General features: G+C 38.2%; 1 protein-coding gene across 22 annotated transcripts in view; it reads left to right on the top strand.

Annotated features, from left to right (window-relative positions):
* The window catches only part of Trpm3 (transient receptor potential cation channel subfamily M member 3), a 559,244-nt gene that overhangs the window by 332,084 nt on the left and 207,606 nt on the right, over positions 1-19,554 (top strand). For all 22 annotated transcript variants that reach the window (XM_008842767.1, XM_008842777.2, XM_008842766.1 and 19 more), the window contains one exon: positions 7,426-7,600. In XM_008842767.1, the coding sequence (XP_008840989.1) occupies positions 7,426-7,600 (175 nt within the window). The remainder of the gene's footprint in view (positions 1-7,425; positions 7,601-19,554) is intronic.

Raw genomic sequence — 19,554 nt, 5'->3', positions numbered from 1 at the left:
AGGCTTCACTGCTACAAGAGACTGGATCTAATCCCTCTGCTCCCTTGTTGTTATGGTAACTATTCTAGATGTGCACACAGGCAGAAGTACAGAAGCTCACCATGATCAGTAAATGGGCTTCCCACATGATCACTTACATTCTAACACAAAATCCCTCTTGATCTCAGCAGAGACATAAGGCACACACCCAACATTGACCTCAATATTCCTCTTACAATTCCCACCTCATAAAAACAAAAGCTCCACAATTCTACCCCAGATTCCTCTTGTAAAAATAATCATCAAGTACCAGTACACACTCCCTGCGGTGTTTCCATTCTTAGAAATGCCCCTGAGGCTTCAGAATAGTTAAAGGTGGATGAAGACTGCTATAGAATGTTTTGTAGCAATGAACAGGAGAACAAGAAAGCAACATAAGGGGGAAAATGTTTCTGTAGGAAGGATTGACAAAGGTTTACCTGCTCTCCCTGCATCCCCTTCCCTCACACCGCACCATATCCCCCTCTCTCTTTCTCACTTGGGTCATGTCATCTCTCTTCTCTGTGATGCCTCTGCTCTGTTTTCTTCCTGCATACAGTCATTTTTGCTCATTGGCTCACCTTCATGTAGCACCAACAGAGCCAGTCCCCCATGTGAGCATGCTCTCACAACCTACCTCCCAGTCACTGACCTCAGGCTCAGAATCTACACTCTAGTTCCAAGAAGGTAGATCTGGCCTAGCGTATATCTGGTGCCCAATAAGCTTTGAAAGACCCCAGGTAAGGCCTCCCCTGCAGTGCCTTGTGCAGAGGGCAATTTTCCAACAAGGGAGTGGTGATAAGTGTTTCCAGTAAACCCTCCACAGTGACTTCTTAGGCTGGTTCATTCAAGCCGCTACCCCCCCCACCCCACCCCCATGCCCCAACCACTCTATCCTTTGACTTTTGATTGCTGAACAGAAAAGCATAGTAAGAAGACCATACCCAAATGAAAGTCACCCAGTAGGGACTAGTATAGGATGTAATATTCCCATGCAAAAGTCAGGAGCATTAGTAGTACACAAAATTAGATTCATTCAGCAATGTAAAAACAAAAAGAACAAAAATGGATGTCTATTCTACTGGGTTGATAGCGACTTTAAATGTGAAGGATTGTCTATGCAGAACTCTCCTAAGTTAAACCAATATAGAGGTTTACATAGTCCAGTAATGACAGGAAAAGACATTGATAGAATTCATACCATTTTTATGCCTACCTAGTCCTGAAGCAGATTGGAAACACCTACCTTAGAAAGTCCCACCCTTAGATATGGGAGGAGTTGGAGGGGAGGGAGTGGGCATGGATTTGATCAAAACACCTTATATAAATGTATGAAATTCTCAATAAATTATTTAGTTAAAAAAAAAGAAAGTCCCACCCTCAGGAAGGACCCTGGCCATCTCTCAAGGAATTGTTTCCCTACTAAGAGCACATAAATATTTAGGACTAAAACATCTTATTACATGTAGTTTTATTTTGACTGCTTAATAGTTTATGTGGTGTTTTACATTCTCAAATGCTTTCCTAAGCATCATTTTTAGGGCAGAATAATTTGGGAGAAAGATATCACAATAGCAGAACATGCAATTGATTTGCATTGGGTTTTCATTCACCAACTGGGAATTTCACCAAGGTTCCCTAAACACACTTGGCTTTATTACACATTTTCAGGTAAGATCAAGTACAATGCAATAATAGCTATCCTGTTAAACAGATTATATGTAGCACCCTCAAAAATGAAAACACTATGTAAAACCTCTGCTTCCGTAGTAACCCAAGAGACACTATACTTAAAAGAAGATGCATTTTTTTCTTAAGGCACCATTAAATATTTTCCTGGGTTAATTCTTCTAGGAAGTACCTCAGAGATTTTTAATGTCTCCTTTGAAAAAAAATACAAATTACTGTAATATTCTCTTTATGTATAACATCACAATTATACCTGAATACTTATGTATTTATAGCAGAGAATCTTGCTAATTATAAAAGGCACCTTAAGTTTAGTGAGAAAGAGTAAATTTTTATCAGACACAACTTGTCAACTTTAAAAATATATATTATATATTTATATTAAAACAGTATATGTTGTCTTCATTTACGTATATGTGTATGTGCACATGCATGAACCACTGCACATGTGTGGAAGTCAGAAGACAACTTTTAGGAGTTGGATCTCTCCTTCCACCATATGGGTCCCAGGAATCAAACTCAAATCATCAGGCTTGGAGGCAAACACCTTTACACAGAGTCTTCTCACTGGCCCTTATCACATTATAGTTTTCTTACATCTATTTCACTCTGAAGACCACAGAGGAGATGTAACAGCTAGTTAAGTACATTGAGAACTTAATTCTGAAATTATTTGTGTAAAAGCTGTGATACTATATAGGCACTAGCCGCTGTTTCACAGATAGGCAGGAAGTCAGTATCCATTTAGCTGAGGCGAATACTTGTCTGTTTTCTTCCCATCCATCACTATAGTTATTACTAACGCCCCTCAAATTTGTGGAAGGTTCTGTTTGAAAAATGCAATAACTTATAGGGGGTTACTTGGTTTTTAGGGCCATGCCGTATAATCTAAATATGGGAGATGGTGACCATGCCAAGCTATTTGAGTAAGTGGGTAGGTAAAGCTCTTTCATTATAATTATGCAAATTAAAAGTTGTGTAACATAAAACATACTGGTAAAGTCTGAAAATATGCATTATTTCAAAATGCATGACTTCTCCATGTAAACTTTTTTTCATGTAAACTTTTAAAACATAAGAATCATATATTGAATCATATCCCAGAGCTGGCAAGAGCAAAAAACTGTGTTCACACCACTGCTACATGCTTTGCTTGGTTAATCCATCAATGATAGACTAGATCTTGAATTGAGCATTGTTTTAAGGAAATCATTTCATACAGATACTAGGAAGCGCCTTTCTGAATGACCCAGATTGCAATAATCACAAGCTTGGACTGTGGTCGTTGAGACTTAGTCAAGATCACTCTTCTGTGCTCCATCTCCATGCTACATCCAACAGCATCCCTTAGACCCATAAAGCACTTTAGCTCACATCTGACGGTCTTGACATAGAACCAGAGTTTTAGTGTGAGTAAATTCTCACCAATCCTGGCATTTCTGTACAACATACCAAATGTTTTCATAAATGTCTGAACTAATCACAGATTATGGCTTCATGTCAGAGAGAAAGATCAATGTTTAACAACAACAAAAAGCTTTGGAAAAGACAGTCCTCAGTTCCTGCCATCTATCTGTCCCACAACACCCAACCCAATCTTTGTTTAACCCAATTTACATGCTTCCCACTTTGTAGGGAGCCCTGTATGAATTACATACCAGTCAAAAAGAGATGTGACAAAAATTGAAGATACTATCTTATGTGGAGAATTGGGGCTCTGTATATAATTAAAGAACCCAGATCACCCTGGAGCCTGCAGAACTCAGTTGCTAACATTTGTGTAGGCTATGATGCTTCCAGTTTAAAAACTACAAATTGTAATGTGGTAAGTATATTACCTCTTCTCACTTAAACCAAATTAAATTATAACAGAAACCTCTTAAGGACTAACTGCTGCAAGTCTTTGGATTCAGAAGAAAAATTAAATGATTGCAATCAACTAAGGAATTAACCTACTTTGTCCCCAAACCCAAAGAAGAATCCATACAAAAGTCCTCACGGAATCCACTTAAACTCTTTCCTAAATAGACTTTTTTTCAAAGTAAATCAGACTAACTTGGGGGGGGGGCATATAATTGTAGGCAAATAGCCAATAGTTTCAACTGAGCAAGACAGATTTGTGATAAACTTCAAAGGACTTGAAATTAATTTTTGATAGACATGAAGACAGCAGTGAGCCTGGAGAACCCAGACCAGATGCAGATACAGGGGATCCCCAAAGTGTTTTACTTGTGTCACTGTTAAACATGTATTATGTTTGATATTTTGAAACCTATTTTATCCTATGTGGTAATATACTAAAGATTCTAATTTGCTAATCTTTCTAGAGATTTTCCTAAATACACTGAAAATGTCATTTAGAAAAGAAAACAGAGAAAGTTAAAGATGAAGAGAGAATGAGAGGCTAGAAGGGAAGGGAGATATCTTACCTACTTTGCCTGGGAAGGTTTGTCCAAACAATATAAATTAATGAGCAGAAAAATGTGATAAAATTTCTTCAGCTGTAGAATTTAGCTTGAAAACCCATCCAAGAATTTATCTCAGTGAGCTTCATAAAATAACACAAACTGATGGTTGAATGTATCAATGTGGTTAAATTAAGGAAGAGCTTCATAAGGCTTATTATCAAGTGATTCATCGATTAGCTTCAAGGATCCATAAACCCCAGGAAATGACAGCAAATCCTCTTTGTCTTTATCCAGATTTGCACTTATTTTTCTAGAAAAAGTTGTTTACTTTCAGCATATTCACAAAAATATTCAAAAAACCTTGTCTCCACAAGGTCATCACCGATTATTTAATATAGTTTTTTCTTCTCAGACACAAATCAATGTGTGTATATACAGGAAAAAAAGGCTTAATGCTGCCATATCTTGGCAAGTGCTATTTATATGAAACATAGAATTTTTAAACACAGAAAGGTTCTCTACTACCCATAACTAGTAACTTTTAAATGTTTTTATTTTGGATATAGTGGCTTTTATTAACAAAGCGGAAAATTCTGTTTTATCACTGAAGGAAGAGACTTTAGAGATACAAATAGATTCAAATAAATATAAATAAATTAATACTTTGCTCCACCCAGTTTTTAGAACTGCATGTAAGCTCTGTATTAATAATTTTTAATAATATTGATTATCAATTTTATTTTAAATATAGAAAAATCTTATCATCCTGAAATGTTTCTGTATATCTAGAGGTTATAACATTTCATTCATTGACAAATATATTTGCAGAAAATACATAAAATTTATCACACTCAAATTAATCTATGAAAACTGATCCTTTGTACCTATATATTCCTTCAGAGAGGTAATTTCCAGCTTTTCTTGCTTGCTTTCTTCTAGACCTTTAAACACTGGGACATTTTAGAGGGACATTCTAGGGACTCTCCATGATAATACTATAAATGGAAGACTCACTTGGCCTTTAAGTTGGAGTTAAACTCTCAAACTGACAGAAGCTTTGCTCTAGAGTCAGAATTTGGAAAATTCAATAATTTCTCTCTCTCTTTTTCTACCTTTCAAAACTTGGGATTAAACCCAGGACCTTGTGGATGCTAGGCAAGTACTGTACCACTGAACTACATCCCCAGACTAGAATGAATCTAGCTATATCCTCTGATATACAATAGCAATAATACTGTAATGTTTCTTGACACAAAGTCATCTGTATGGGGAGCATGCCCTAAAGTAAAAGGGAAAAATTAAAGCACAGTTATTTAAGAAATATCTCATAAAATAACTTTAGACACTGAAAAAGAGGCTGTCTTTTCCAAGACACATTAATGTACAAATTCCCATATAGTAGATGTTTTTTACAGCAAATTCTCCCCTAAGAGAAATGTGTTGTGCTGACATCTCAAGTTAGCCTTCAGTTTTCCAAATGCTTTTCAACAGGAACTTACTTAAAGGTCATAACCAGAGCACTGTGAAAGTTCTTCCTCCAAAGATACCCAAACACATCCCCAAAGAAACCTCATGTCACTCAGGAGCAGCTCCTGGGTAAGCAGAGCAGTAAGATGTTTCACTGGCCTCTCCTTGGATTTCAAAGAATAATCACCAAGTCCTCCCCATCCACAGAAAACCAATGGAATCCTAGTTCTCTTTACCTCCCAGATCTTGTTGGAAAACCCCAAAATCATACTCTTATCTTGACCAACAATCATCCTTTTCTCTACATTTTTTAGATGTAGATTTAAAACAATACCCATTTATGTGTAACTAGCATTTTGGATCCTTCATTTCAGATTGAAATCAAACTATGAAAAATTCATTTTGTGACTTAGAAGTGATAAGACCCTGTAAGATTGGTGTATTCATAGTTTAGAAGTAAAACAAATCATGTAAATCAAACAAAGTCTCTTACTAATAGAGCAAAACACAAACCCCAAACTCCTATTTGCCACTGAGAAGCAGTTTCCTGAGAGAAGATAACATGATAGAAAAGGGGAAAAGGAGCCGGGCATGGTTGCCACGCCTTTAGTCCCAGCACTAGGGAGGCAGAGGCAGAGGCAGGCAGATCTCTGTGAGATGGAGGCCAGCGTGGTCTCCACAGCAAGTTCCAGGCCAGATGGGGCTACAGGGACACCTGTCTCAAAAGAAAGTCAAAAAAGGATCAGGGGAAAGAACTCAGATGACCAAAATTTTGGTCTTGTTGTTTTGGGTTGTTTGTAAATTCACCTTTACAGAAGCACAGGATTTCAATTATATCTTTTGTAAGAAAAGTTTTGTTATACTCTATAAAACCAACTCATTTTTATGGTGCTCTTCTGTTTTCTAACTATTCTGGGGAAGGAGGGAGAGAAAATATAGAACAATTCTGAATCAACAAAAATATAAGCTACTCAGTGAACACTGATGATGCTTAAAATGCCCCTCAAAATAAATTTAGTCTCTGACTCATTGTTTCTCTCATGGACATTTGCTTTGAATGGTTCTCTTTATAATGTGTTAGACTGAAGCATACATACAATGTGGATATTAAAGCAATGTTATCTAAAATGCAGTACTTTATGGCTGGTAATAAATAGCTTAAATGTTAGGAAGTAGCCCTGAATTTCCTTGATTCAACTGAATGTAACACGTGCTGAGTGTTATCCTGTATCTAGCATGTTCGGTAGTAAAGGGTGCCATTATGCAGACCACCATGTCTCTAGGGTGATGATCTTTCATGACCCTCATGCTGTTGGGGGTCAGCAGTTAAGTGGGTTATCTATGGTCAGAACTCAGTCAGCAGTGGATCCAACATGGCTCTACTGAATTTAATAGCTGGCTATTGTAGGCATTTCTGTAGTAACCAGGAAATTTATAATTTTTAACTTTCCATTTTTTGTACAGAAAATGAACTATAAGACACATGCCTATGATAAGATAGATAGATAAGATAAATAAGATTGATAAGACACTGCTTCAGATCAGACTATGGCTTCCAACATTTTGGCTGCTGGCCCGGTGCTTTCTTGATTAACTTAGAGCAGGGTAGTCCATCTATTGTGGGTTGTGGGGATCAGCAAAGTCACGTGGACTTTTAGGGGTAGGAATTTTGCTGCGGAGTTTTCTGCAAATACGGCTCAGTATTTTATCCCTTCATATCTCGTTACCTCCCCCTGTGCTCAGTAATTTTAGTTTGTGCTTTTTGTTTCTCTTTTTGTTTCTTTGCTTTGCTGGCTTTGTGTTCTTTTCTCTTTTTTCCTTTTCTTTTCCTTTTTTAATGCAGGAATCGGTCAAGGGGTTCCAGTGGTGGCACTCATTGTGGAAGGAGGACCCAACGTGATCTCGATTGTTCTGGAGTACCTTCGAGATACCCCTCCTGTGCCAGTCGTGGTCTGTGATGGGAGCGGACGGGCATCTGACATCCTGGCATTTGGTCATAAATACTCAGAAGAAGGCGGGTAGGTAAATTGCCAGGCCCCACGTAGATTCCTGAGTGCCAAGCTTGTGTTCAAAGCTTGAAAAGAAGGGCATCAAATCATGTTCCCAGCAACTCTGATGAGACCTGGCACCCTAACCAACTCTGAACAGTTATCAAAATGTTAACTTTAGGATGGTGGTGGAGAAGAACAGAGGAAAGCATCTGAAGTGCCCCACAGAGTGGGAAATCCATGGGCTCCACAGGAGCACACAGGGAACCGAGCATATGAGGGGAAGAAAGGAAGTCAGAGGAGGACACGTTCTCCTTTCCCCTTCCCTTAATTTCTTCTTCCCTCTTTAACGCTTCAAACTAAGGAGAGCAAGGAACGGCGTTACAATAAATAAAGGCTAATGTGAATAACAGCGCAGGTCAGCCCCTAAGGGAAGCTGGGATGGACAGCGTCTAGCTGTGACTCAGAGATCTGCCATGACCAAGCTGCTGGGAATACATTTGGTGGACGATGCTACCAGGTACTTCTAGATAAACCTGGAAGAGAAAAACCTCTATAACTGGTAACTGTTCTGGTCTTTTGTAAATTCCTCCTCACCTCCCTCCCCCATGTACTTTCCTTGAGCTACCAGACCTTAAATGCTACTCTCAAGAGTCCAAAGTTCCCACCCCATCTCCTCTGCTGTCCTCCTGGAGTCCCTTCTCTTGGCATAGTGAAATCCAAGCACTCTTGTAAATTCTTAGATCAGATCCCAGTGTTGTTGCAGAATTAATTTAAAACTAGATGTGAATCAGTTTAAGGAAGACAACCAAAGGTAGTCATTTAAGTTTTAAATAAAAAACTCCGAACCCAATAAATTTTCCTGACATACGGTTAGGGACATAAAGAGACTCCACAGGAGTTAGGGTCTTCTATAAAAATATAGTGAGTATCTGGTGGGTGCCATGAACTGTGCAGAACATTGGGCTATGAGAAAGAACAGTCTAGAGTTGTCACTCTCAAAAGGTTACAATAAGTTTAGTGAGTACACAAGCATATGATTACACTAATAGAAATGACAGGTGAGCTAACGCTCCCTCCTCCACCTGTTATACTCTCAGTGTGTCTTTAAGAGACTCCACGTTATCTCAATACCATCCCATCTTTCCCCCATCTTAATCTTTGTCCTTGCTAGCCCTCCAGGTGAGCCACTAAAACAGTAGGTTTGCCTGGATTATAAAGGAACTAAAGTGTGTCAAGGGAGAAATAATGGAAGATCAAGGCCTTCCAGCCTAGCACTGAAAAACTAGATTAGTGATGGTAGGCCTAGACACTTGGTTTTTTTTTTTTTTTCAATGTTAATTGTACATTGGCAAACTTAATTAAATTACCATTATCATCTTCTTTGATAGTAAGCACTGATCCATTTTACAGCTAGATCTAAAAAGAGAAGACTTGCCCAAAGCTCTTTGTGTTGACCAGCAAAGCAATGCTCGATATCTTTAATCATGCTTTTTGTATTATTAAAACTTTAGCCCTAGTTCTCATTTCTTTAAGTGTAGGATTATACTCCTTTTTTCCAGAAATAAGCAGGGGAATTTCGAATTCAGATAGTTCTTAGCTTTGTGTTATTTCTTGCTTTGTGGTGTTCGCAGATGATTTTTATCGTCCCCACAAAGTAGATACAGATTTACATTCACAGCACAGGTTTCCTTTCTATGAAAACCAAAGAGAAAAGAAGCTGTTCTCCAACATTTCAGATGATCCAGGACTATCAGCTATCCAGGATAGCTCTGGTTATTTCTGTTTTAATATATGAGAAATTAATACATTTTAGAGTTAATTGGGAGGAGTACTGGGAAATTTAGTCTAGCGGACAGATAGAGGAGCTGAGTGTTTTGTCCAAGTCCACACAGCCCATGAACTCAGACTAGAGTTCTTTCTGGTTTATCGGCAAAATTCACTGAAATGTATTGTGTAACACGTGCCTCTCGTGATGTACTTTGATGACTGCCTTTTGAATATTTAAGCTCATTTAAGTTATTCTGCTTATCTTTTCAATTATAGCATTTAAATTTTTACTGTCTCATATAGTTCAAAATAATAAACTCAATGCATTGTAGTCTAACATCCGAGCTATGATCCATCTGTCCTGTGGATTATTTCCTGCCCTCACCTGGACCATTCTGTACGCATCCCCATATTAGGACAAAATTGCCACACACTTCTAGTTTCACCTGGAATTTCCAATTCTAATTATTTTGTGTTCAAAATATGTAAAACCACAATCTACATGGAGTCTGCACAAACATGTGAACCATGACTAATTACCAAAGAATATGAAGTCAGGCACATAACTAATGTAGAAACAAAGAATTACATATCTATTTGGAGTCTTTAAAACTTTAACTTATTAAGAAATACTTAGAATGCTTTAAAAAAGGAAAGCAGAGAGCTGGCTCAGCAGTTAAGAGCACTGGCTGCTCTTGCAGAAGACCTGGGTTTCTTCCCCAGCACCTACATGGTAGCTAACAACGGGACTTCCCTAATTCCAGTTCCAGGGACCCGTCACTGTCTTCTGGTCTCTGCAGGCATTGCATGCACAGGAGCACTTACATACTTACAAACAAAGCACTCTTACCCATAAAATAAAAATAAATGAATAATTTTTTAAAAGGAAGCCTAAAGTGAAGTTTAGAATATGCATGTGTCAGTACATATAGTCATAAACAGACACACTGTGTACACAGTTACAATAAAGTCATACTCTTGCTCCAGGAGAGCAGTGATAGATTTATCATGATAAAATGAAGTCAGAATGTTCCTGTGTGCCATCTGAGTACCTTCCATATTAATGGTGTTTATTTAGCGTGATAAGAAATTGTCTAGCCGAACATGCACATGTAATTTAAAAAATCATTTCCAAAGAACATTATTTTGTAGTACTCTGCTTTCTTTATGCTGAAAAAAATAAAAAGGAAACGAATTGGCCCAGCTGATCTTTGAATACCAGGAAGAATTTCTTTAATTTTCAGAATTCAATGGAGTTTAACATTTTACTACATCATATATATGTATGTATGTATAATTATATCCATATAAACCAACCTATGTAAGTAGGTATGCCACTATCCACATAAAATTAAATATAGAAAGTGTGCATACCCTAATTACAAAACCTTTTTTCAGGACTGAGTCAGAGTATTTTCAGTTGTTTTGTTAAGTTTTACTTTGGCAATTTATTTAACATTTATTTAAATGTTTAATTTTATTTACAAGTCGTTAAATAATATAGATCCAAGGACTACGAAAATGTACATCCAACTATATAGCTTCTCATTTTATAACCTTAGGGAATGACAGTTTCACCTTCTGTTGTTATCTTTGTGACCTTTCCAGCTTGTCTTTGAGTTCCTTTCCAAGAACATGAATTGAAAGAAAATCACTTTGGAAGCAGAATTATAATTGGCAAAACTGATTAGTTTTTATCCATGATATTACTTGAGCTAAAACCAGACAGACTATCTATCACAAGGTAAATGGATTTGGATAAACTATGAAACAATTATGCAATTAAATGCTTTTTGTGTGTGGTGTTGAGGATCGAAGTAAATTTTTATTTTTTGCCCTTTTTTCCCTATCGGTCCTGTGCCCTGTGTTACCTGAAACAACAGTCAAGCTCCATTTTTCCCTTTATTGTCATAATGGACTTTCTATTTTTATGTCATAGTTTAGAGTGACTCAGTAAGAACTTTCCTTAACTAATTTGGTGGCTCTAGAAATATGATCAAATCTTATTTCTTAATCACAAATGACTAAACCCCATACACATAAAGATTAATGCTACCGAATATCATTAGATTTAATTATCTAGGATTTAAAAACAAAGATCTTGCTGTCTTGTGTTTGATTAAGGAAGATGAACAGCCTTTCCCAACATCAGGCGCACCCTGCAGGCTGCAAGCTCCTGGTGTTGAAACCAGAGATGCCTTTGCCTAATAACGGTCAACCCTGAGTCTCCGGGAGCAGAGAAATGTGACCTCCCCCTCATTTATCATTCAGTGAGCAAGTACTTCCCGTGAGAATGTCAGTATGAAAAAGGCATCCGAGTGCACTGTGCTTGGAGTCAATGCCCCTCATTCATCAAACTTTTATTACCAATGCTCATGTTTATTTTAGCATTCTTGCCCAAAAATAATTATCTGGATTTACCGTATTTTAGATAAGGAGCAGAACCAGCTAGCAACAAAGACCTTAAAAGTACCTAGTAATTTGTTCACAGCTTTTAGGAATTTATCAATGATGTAAATGTCATTCATTTTCTAATGTTCCAGTGGCATTTTTACTAGCAACTGGGAAGACTATGTTAGCCCTGGCTTACTCTTGGGGGCAGAAGAAAAGAATGTGTGTATGTGTGTTTGTGTGTGTGTGTGCGTGTGTGTGTGTGTGTGTGTGTGTGTGTGTGTGTGTGTGGTGTATGTGTTTTAAAAACCTGACTTCTGAGCTTTCTGCTTAAAGCCAGCTTCACAAGAACCCTCATGCGTTTTGATCAGCTAGAATGAAGACATGAGAACACCAACTAGCTATGAAAAAGGAAAACTACATTGCATGGCTTCCAACTATAGAATTACACATTACTAACAGAGGCATGATTAACGTTTGTTTCTCGCCAAACACATATCAAATGTCCAAATATAGGAGAAAGTCATGAGAAAACTGGACATGTTAGGAACCCAGGTGTATTCTGTATTCCCTGGGGCACATCTTTCTGTGCAACAGTCGCAAATATTTTCTCCTGCTGCTCCAGAGAGTTTCAGTTGATGTGAAGGATGTCAAAGCCTTATCATTGGTTCCTATAAGATCTGCAGAAAGTAATTGATTTGGATGGTCTGTGCCCTGGTGACTTAGACATAATTGGAATGTCAAGTGAGAATGGAGGAAACAGATTCCAAGCATGCTGACTTCAAAGGTCCATTTCAGTTTTTGTTAATTTCATCCTATCTCATGTCTTCTCCAAAACTTTCTCTAAGAAATGTCAAAATGATTGCTTTTTATATTTTTCTTAAAAGTAATAAATCTTAGAAACATATTGTGCAAAGAATCCAAGTGGTTTTAGTGTTATTTCTGTGAGCATTAATAGTCATGGAATGCCTACTGTGTGCACAGTACTGTTGGGAGATGAACAAGACATAGCCTTGGCTCTCAAAGACCTTGTAATGGATATTCAAATACAACATGACTAGAGAGCTATGTGGACCCTGATAAAGGCACAGAGTGTTCACGCAACAGAGGATAAAGCACCTGAGCATGGCATTCCAAACAAAAGTCCTTTCTGTGGAACAGTGCATATCAATCATCCATGAACACCAGTAGGATCAGTCTACTTTTTTCTCTTTACCATCCAACTGTGGGTTTAAACTGAGGGTTGGTCTAGATGACAGAGAACAACAATAATAGTTGGCCCTCTCTGCATAACGACCATGAAAAATGACTCAATCTAGGTAGGGAGAAAGGAACTGCGAGAGAAGGCAAGTTTTCATTATTGTTACTTTTTTGAGACTGACCTTGAACTCTAGATTCTCCTGCTTCAGCCTCCTGAGAGTTGGGATTACAAGCACATGTGGTCAAGGAGACAAATTATTTGAGCTATGTGCTAGTGTTTTGTGTGTACGTGTATTATGTCATTAAATTGAATTTATATGTTTAATTTCAATATGTTGTTTACTCCAATAAATTAATTTCTCAATTAATTAACATAATATTTAATCACATATAATTATATTTAAGTGCCTGTAATATTACATACATACCCATATGATTAAAATTTAATTGAAGACTTAAATACAGGACTGATAACCTGACTTTTTAAATCAGTCAATCATGAGGTATTTTTTGAATACTATTTGGGGCAACATTGGTACTATGAAAAGAAGTATAATTTTCTTCAAGGAATGTGTACACAATCTCATGTAAACTAATACAACAAACAGTTTTCAATTTAGTATTAGTTGCAGAGTTCTGGGAAGACAGAAAGTCACAGTAAATAAAGTTCTACAGAAAGGGCATCACCTCATCTTGCCAGTGGAAAATACAAAGACACAGATATATAGTCACCTATGTAACTATATGTACCTATGTGCCTATTATATCCAAATTCCACAAGACTAGAACAGCTCCATGTAAGAAAGTGCAAAGTGCAATTTAAATGTTTGTTGGGCAGTTTGATATTAAATCTCCCCCATATTGTGTCAAAACAGGGAGAAGTGAACACTGACTTAAAAAAAAATCTCATTTAGAGAAGAAAATACCATGAAGAGTAAAGATTTTATTGATCTAAATTGTCCAGTCAGCTCCCTACATTAAATTTACTTAAAAATTGCCTGACGCAGGGCTAGAGAGACGGCTCAGCAGTAAAGAACACTGGCTGTTCTTGCAGAGGACCCAGATTCAGTTCCCAGCACCCATATGGCAGTTGACAGCCATCTGAAATTCTAGTACCAGGTGATCCAACACTCTTCTGGTCTCTGCAGGCATTGCATGACACAGGTGTACTTACATACATACAGGCAAAGCATTCATGCACATAAAATAAAATTAAATAAATAGCAATTTTTTTAATTACCCAAATCTTGGCTCATTGAGAGAGAGTATGTGTGTCATTGCACATGAAGGACAAACAGCAGCAGAAAGTACTTGGGCAAACCATTATTGTGGAGAAATGTTATGAGAACTATTGTCTGCACTTGTCAGAATGCCCATCAATGTGGGGGAAATTTTCAAATATTCCTACCAACCACATCTCAGAGACTTGCTTCACTAACCGTAGACTACTTGTTTTTACAGAGAACATTGATAACAAGTGAAAGGCGATCAAATTCTAGCATACCCCAAATCACCTGCTGAGCTTTACGGTGGATTCCCCTTTACGTAGTGATTTAGATGGACCAGAGGTAGATCTCAAACTATGCTTAAAACCCGAACCCCAGTGGATTCCATTGGAATAACCTATGAACCACATTTTAAGAAATTGTTCCAAAATGAATAAAGAGATTTCTCTGATACTTCTGATGTTTTCAAAAGCAGCTTCATTGACTTCTGTGACTTACATACATTCTCAAGACACTGTGCTGTTACCACGCGCACTCTGCACGCTCCGTGTTTGGTTTTCGGAGCCTAACTGACTTGAAAAGTATATTTAGCATGAATCACGTCACTTCTTTACCACAGCTGTGCCTCGTTCCAAATATCTGTCAGACTTGAAAATCCTCTCCTAAGCGCAAACTTCGATAGAGCTTTTAGCTCTTGGTATTTTTATTCACATGGATTTCTTAAGAGCATTCCTGTCCTTCATTCTTTTGCAAACTATTAGTGTTGTTGTTGTTGTTGTTGTTGTTGTTGTTGTTGTTTTAAAAGTTTTAAGTTGGCATACAACCCAATAGGTCATGGCATTTTCATACATATGTGTCATTGTATTGTGTTCTAATTCATCCCCCTCTCTTGCTTTCCTCCCTCTACACTCTGTCCCCTCTTTGGCTGGTTCCCTGAAAATTATATTCTGACTAGTGAAAATATATATGACCAATTAAAAAGAACAAACACAGCTGGGCGTGGTGGCGCACGCCTTTGATCCCAGCACTTTGGAGGCAGAGGCAGATGGATCTCTATCAGTATGGGGCCAGCCTGGGTTGCAGGCCAGCTGGGGCTACAGGGAAACCCTGTCTCAAAAAGACCAAGAAAAACCAAAAGGGAAAAATGATGAGAAAACCAAAAGTATTCAAAAGTGAAATGCCCTGGTGTCTGTCAAGATACTGCCAGTAGGAAGAATATTAGCTCAGTACTGGAAGCATCCCTCTTTACTTTCCCTTGTCATGGACAACCTTAGAGTTCCAACCTCCCATATACCTGTTTTTCACAGTTACCACCCCTAAATTCCTTCTCACTTAAGTCTCATAGAATTACAATCTACAAAACAAGCAATATACAGGTTTATTCTATTAACATTACAGTGGAAGCCCTAGATCTGTGGTTATCAAAAAACTTGATCTTACATCAGAATCACCCACAGGCCTTCTTAAATTGCTATGCAGGAGGTGTAAGTTCAAGAGATCTGTTATCAGCAGTTATAGTTAATAACATACCAAATGCTTTAAAGTTCCTAAGGGAGCTTGTACTTAAAAAGTATGTAGGTCTTATACAAAAAGTATGTAGGTTAATTTATATAATTAGCTTGATTTAACGATTCACATGTGTGTAACAACTCACGCTGTATCCCATGAATATATGCAATAACTGTACATAAATTGTATTTGTATATTCAGCATAAATTTAAAAAGAAAACAACAACAAAAACCACCCAAGTCTCTAGATTCTGCCCCCAGAGCTCCTGATTCAAAAAATCTGGTTGAAGTTTGCATGTTAGAGAGGCACTAGGAGAAGCTGCTAGTCCTTAGCAGGACCACACTCAGAGCCTCTTTCCTAGAGCCTTCCTTGCTCTGCCAGGCTCCAGCCACTGAGACACTCCGGCAGATCTGAAGTGCCTCTTCAAAAGTTAGCCAAAGAGCTCTAACCCACAGGTCACCTCCACATTCCTTTGCATGGACTAGGACTCTCTGCCTCTGGTGCAGCGTTCTTCTAGGGCCGCCCCTCCCTTCATGAACTTTTATCACCCTTTAACTCAGCTGAGCTGCTTTCACCACATCCTGCTGTCTTGAGCCTCCCTGTCTTAAAACGAGATGAACAAATGTAATCCTTAAAAATATTTTATTTTTATTTTATGTGTATGAGTGTACTGCCTGCATGTATGTGAGTGCACCCATGTCATGCAATGTCCACAGGGGTCAGAAGACTGCATCAGATCCCCTGGAATTGGATTTACCAATGGTTGTTAGCCACCATGTGGGTGCTGGGAATGAAACCCAGGTCCTCTGCAAGAGCAGCCAGAGCTCTTAACCACTGAGCCATCTCTCCAGCCCCAAATGTATTTCTCTACTTACTTTATTTCTAGCCTTTTTTTCTCTCAAGTTCTATAGCATGTCAAGATGTTTAAATTCATTAAAATCAAGAACATTTAAAACTCATCTGAATGAGGCATGGATAATAAAATGACCTTGCACTTAATCCTTCTTTAGAATGAATTAGTTCTGAACCAACTTAACCAACTGGAACCTGCAGCTGCTACAAATACATCGGGTTACCTATCACGAGTGATACCAATAATAAATGTTTGGAATGATCGTAATAAATTTATCCAGATTTGCAAGTTTCAGATGCTGCTTATGGACCACACCATTTTCAAAAACTATATACAGCACTGACTACCTACTACAAAGCTTTTGTCAACAAAAAAAGGAAAATTGTATTAGAAGTAGGATTCCAATGATAAATCTGCACTAATCTTGTCTTTAAAAATGGTTCCATTTGGGAGCTGGAGAGATGACTCAGCCGTTAAGAACACTGGTTGTTCTTGCAGAAAACCCGGGTTCGAATTCCAGCACCCACATGGTAGCTAGCAACTGTCCGAAACTCCAGTCCCAGGGAATCTGACAGCCTCTTCTGACCTACGCGGGCATTGCATGACATGGGTGCACTGACCTCCATGCAGGCATAACACACATACACATAAAATAAAATTTAAAAAAGGTTCCATTTGATTCCATTAAAGTCTTTCCTGTATTATCCCAATTATTAGACAACTGTCCTAGAGTTTAAATGCATGCCTATCATGTGTTCTTGGAATATTCTATGGAAAACAACTTCAGCACAAACAGAAACCCTGTAAGTCTTGAATAAGCATTAAGGAATCTATTCCTATAAATCCATGGAAGTCGTGACTCAGCATCTTGAAGACAGACCTAAAATTTCCATTTCTTTAAGCCTATGATCTCCTTGGTTTTCATCATTTGAGAGTATGTTTCAATTTTATTATCTCTGGGGCAGGAATGACAGGTCACTTTCATCTTGAGTGCCAACTCACATTAGTTTGGTAGCTTCTTAGAATGTATTAAGTGTGGTTCTGAGTCCACATCTGGACTCAGGGGAAAGAATACAGTATGATAGATAAACAATGAAACTAGGCAAAGAGAGGAATTCACGGTCAATGTGCCATGTCACCGTCAATGTGCTCTGTCACTGAAATGAAGGCAAAATTGTATAAATACCCTCATATCTGTAAGACTGCCAGGCGGCCTAATGTATGTAGCACATTGAATTATGCAGACAATGATAAGAATAAGAATTCTGATTACCCCAAAGATACTCCGGGTGCAGAAAGCAGTCCTACCTTTTGATCAATACAGCAAAGCGTATCAGTGCTTCAATCATCTGGGCATGTAGAGCTTTCCATATATGCATAAGGCACGGGAAATGAGGGAACAGAAGCTCCTTATGCGGGAAACCAGTTGGATTTGGACTGAGGGACAAGCTAACTGGGCAACTGCTTATTGATAATATATATGAAATCTTCTTTTTCTAATACTAAGAATTAGTCCATCACTGAATATACAACAAAAACAGAGAAAAGTTATATTTTCCCGCCATCTGGAAAGTAGCATATGGGGTGAAAATAATATGGCAAACTATTTTGAGGAAGAATGTAGTTACTCTTCCCTTCCCCACAACTCTAGGTCCTTTATGACAGTATACTTAATTCATTGGAGTTAATAATATAAACATAGTATCTCTTGTATATGTCATTGCAAAGCTTCTATGTACAAGAGCTTGATGTAAATATAATATTTCATAAAGTGAGATAGCTATATTAACCCCATTTTATAAATAAGGAAATATATGATTAAAAAGTCATGCCATTTGGGCTGGAGAGCTAGCTCAGCAGTTAAAAGCACTAGCTGCTCTTGCAGAGGAGCCAGGTTTGAGTCTCAGCACCTGTATGGCAGCTAATAACCATCCATAACTCCTGTTCCAGGGGACCTGACACCCTCTTCTGGCCTCAGTGGGCATTACATGACACAGGTGTACTTACATATATACAGGCAATACACTCATATACACACACAAAAAAATAAATTTAAAAAAAAGTCAAGCCATTTGCTCACTGTCTCCCAGTAGCAGCATAGTCTGGCCAGGCAGACTGGGATCAGAATTGTGCTCTTAGGGCCCAGGCCATATTGTATCCTAGGAAGATGGCTCAGTAACTATAGGAGGTTTATTTAGCTCATCTCAAAGCTGAGTTATTTCAGACAAGAATAGTGCACTGCTTTCGCCTTTTCTCTCACACTAGATAACTAGATAACAAGTGAGCCAGCACTTTATTGTTTAATCCACTAAAGGTGTATCCATGTTTTGCCTGCTCAGGGATTCCATATGCATCTTAAGCCAGCTCTGATTCTAGCTTTTATGCTGGGCCTACAACAATAAAATTCTGACTACCTCCCTTGCCTGGCTATGTAGTATTCACTGAGGGAATTTTACTTGTAATGAGCTCAGAGGGTGTTCTTGACTTAGTTTTGCAGAAAATCTGCCTGACCATGTGGCAGTCGCTGTATTGCTTGGAACTCCCTTTACTCTTGGGCACACTAAACCAAAGGCAAAGAGAGAAAGAGAAATCACATGCACAGAGCCAGCACTGCTCAGAGTTTTATACTTAATGTCCTGCTAGCTCTAGCCCAAGGTAGAGCATTTGGCAGCTCTGTGCTCTCCAACCAAACTCCCTGTGATGACAGAATCTGTGCCTGGGCCATCCATCAGATAAGCCCTGAGCATTTGGATTGTGGCTAAGAGAATGAATTTTTATTTTATTTCATTATAATTAAATTTAAATGCCCCTGTGGCTAATGACAACCACACTGGACAGCACAGTTCTTGCATTTCTGTAATAGATTTCCACCACACTGGAAGTACTTGAATTCTGATAATATTTTGTCCAACATTACTTACTCAGTTACTTGACGAATATTTTTTGAACTATTATATTCTAAGCCCTGTCCTAAGTACCAGCAAAAGCGCATAAGTGAGCCAAAAAAACAAAAACTCCCTCCTTCTGTGGGGCT

The sequence above is a fragment of the Nannospalax galili genome, unplaced genomic scaffold (genome assembly GCF_000622305.1).
Source record: "Nannospalax galili isolate Female #2095 unplaced genomic scaffold, S.galili_v1.0 scaffold761, whole genome shotgun sequence".
Taxonomy (NCBI): domain Eukaryota; kingdom Metazoa; phylum Chordata; class Mammalia; order Rodentia; family Spalacidae; genus Nannospalax; species Nannospalax galili.
Note: the sequence above shows the minus strand (reverse complement) of the source record. Positions and strands in the feature narration are given on the sequence as shown.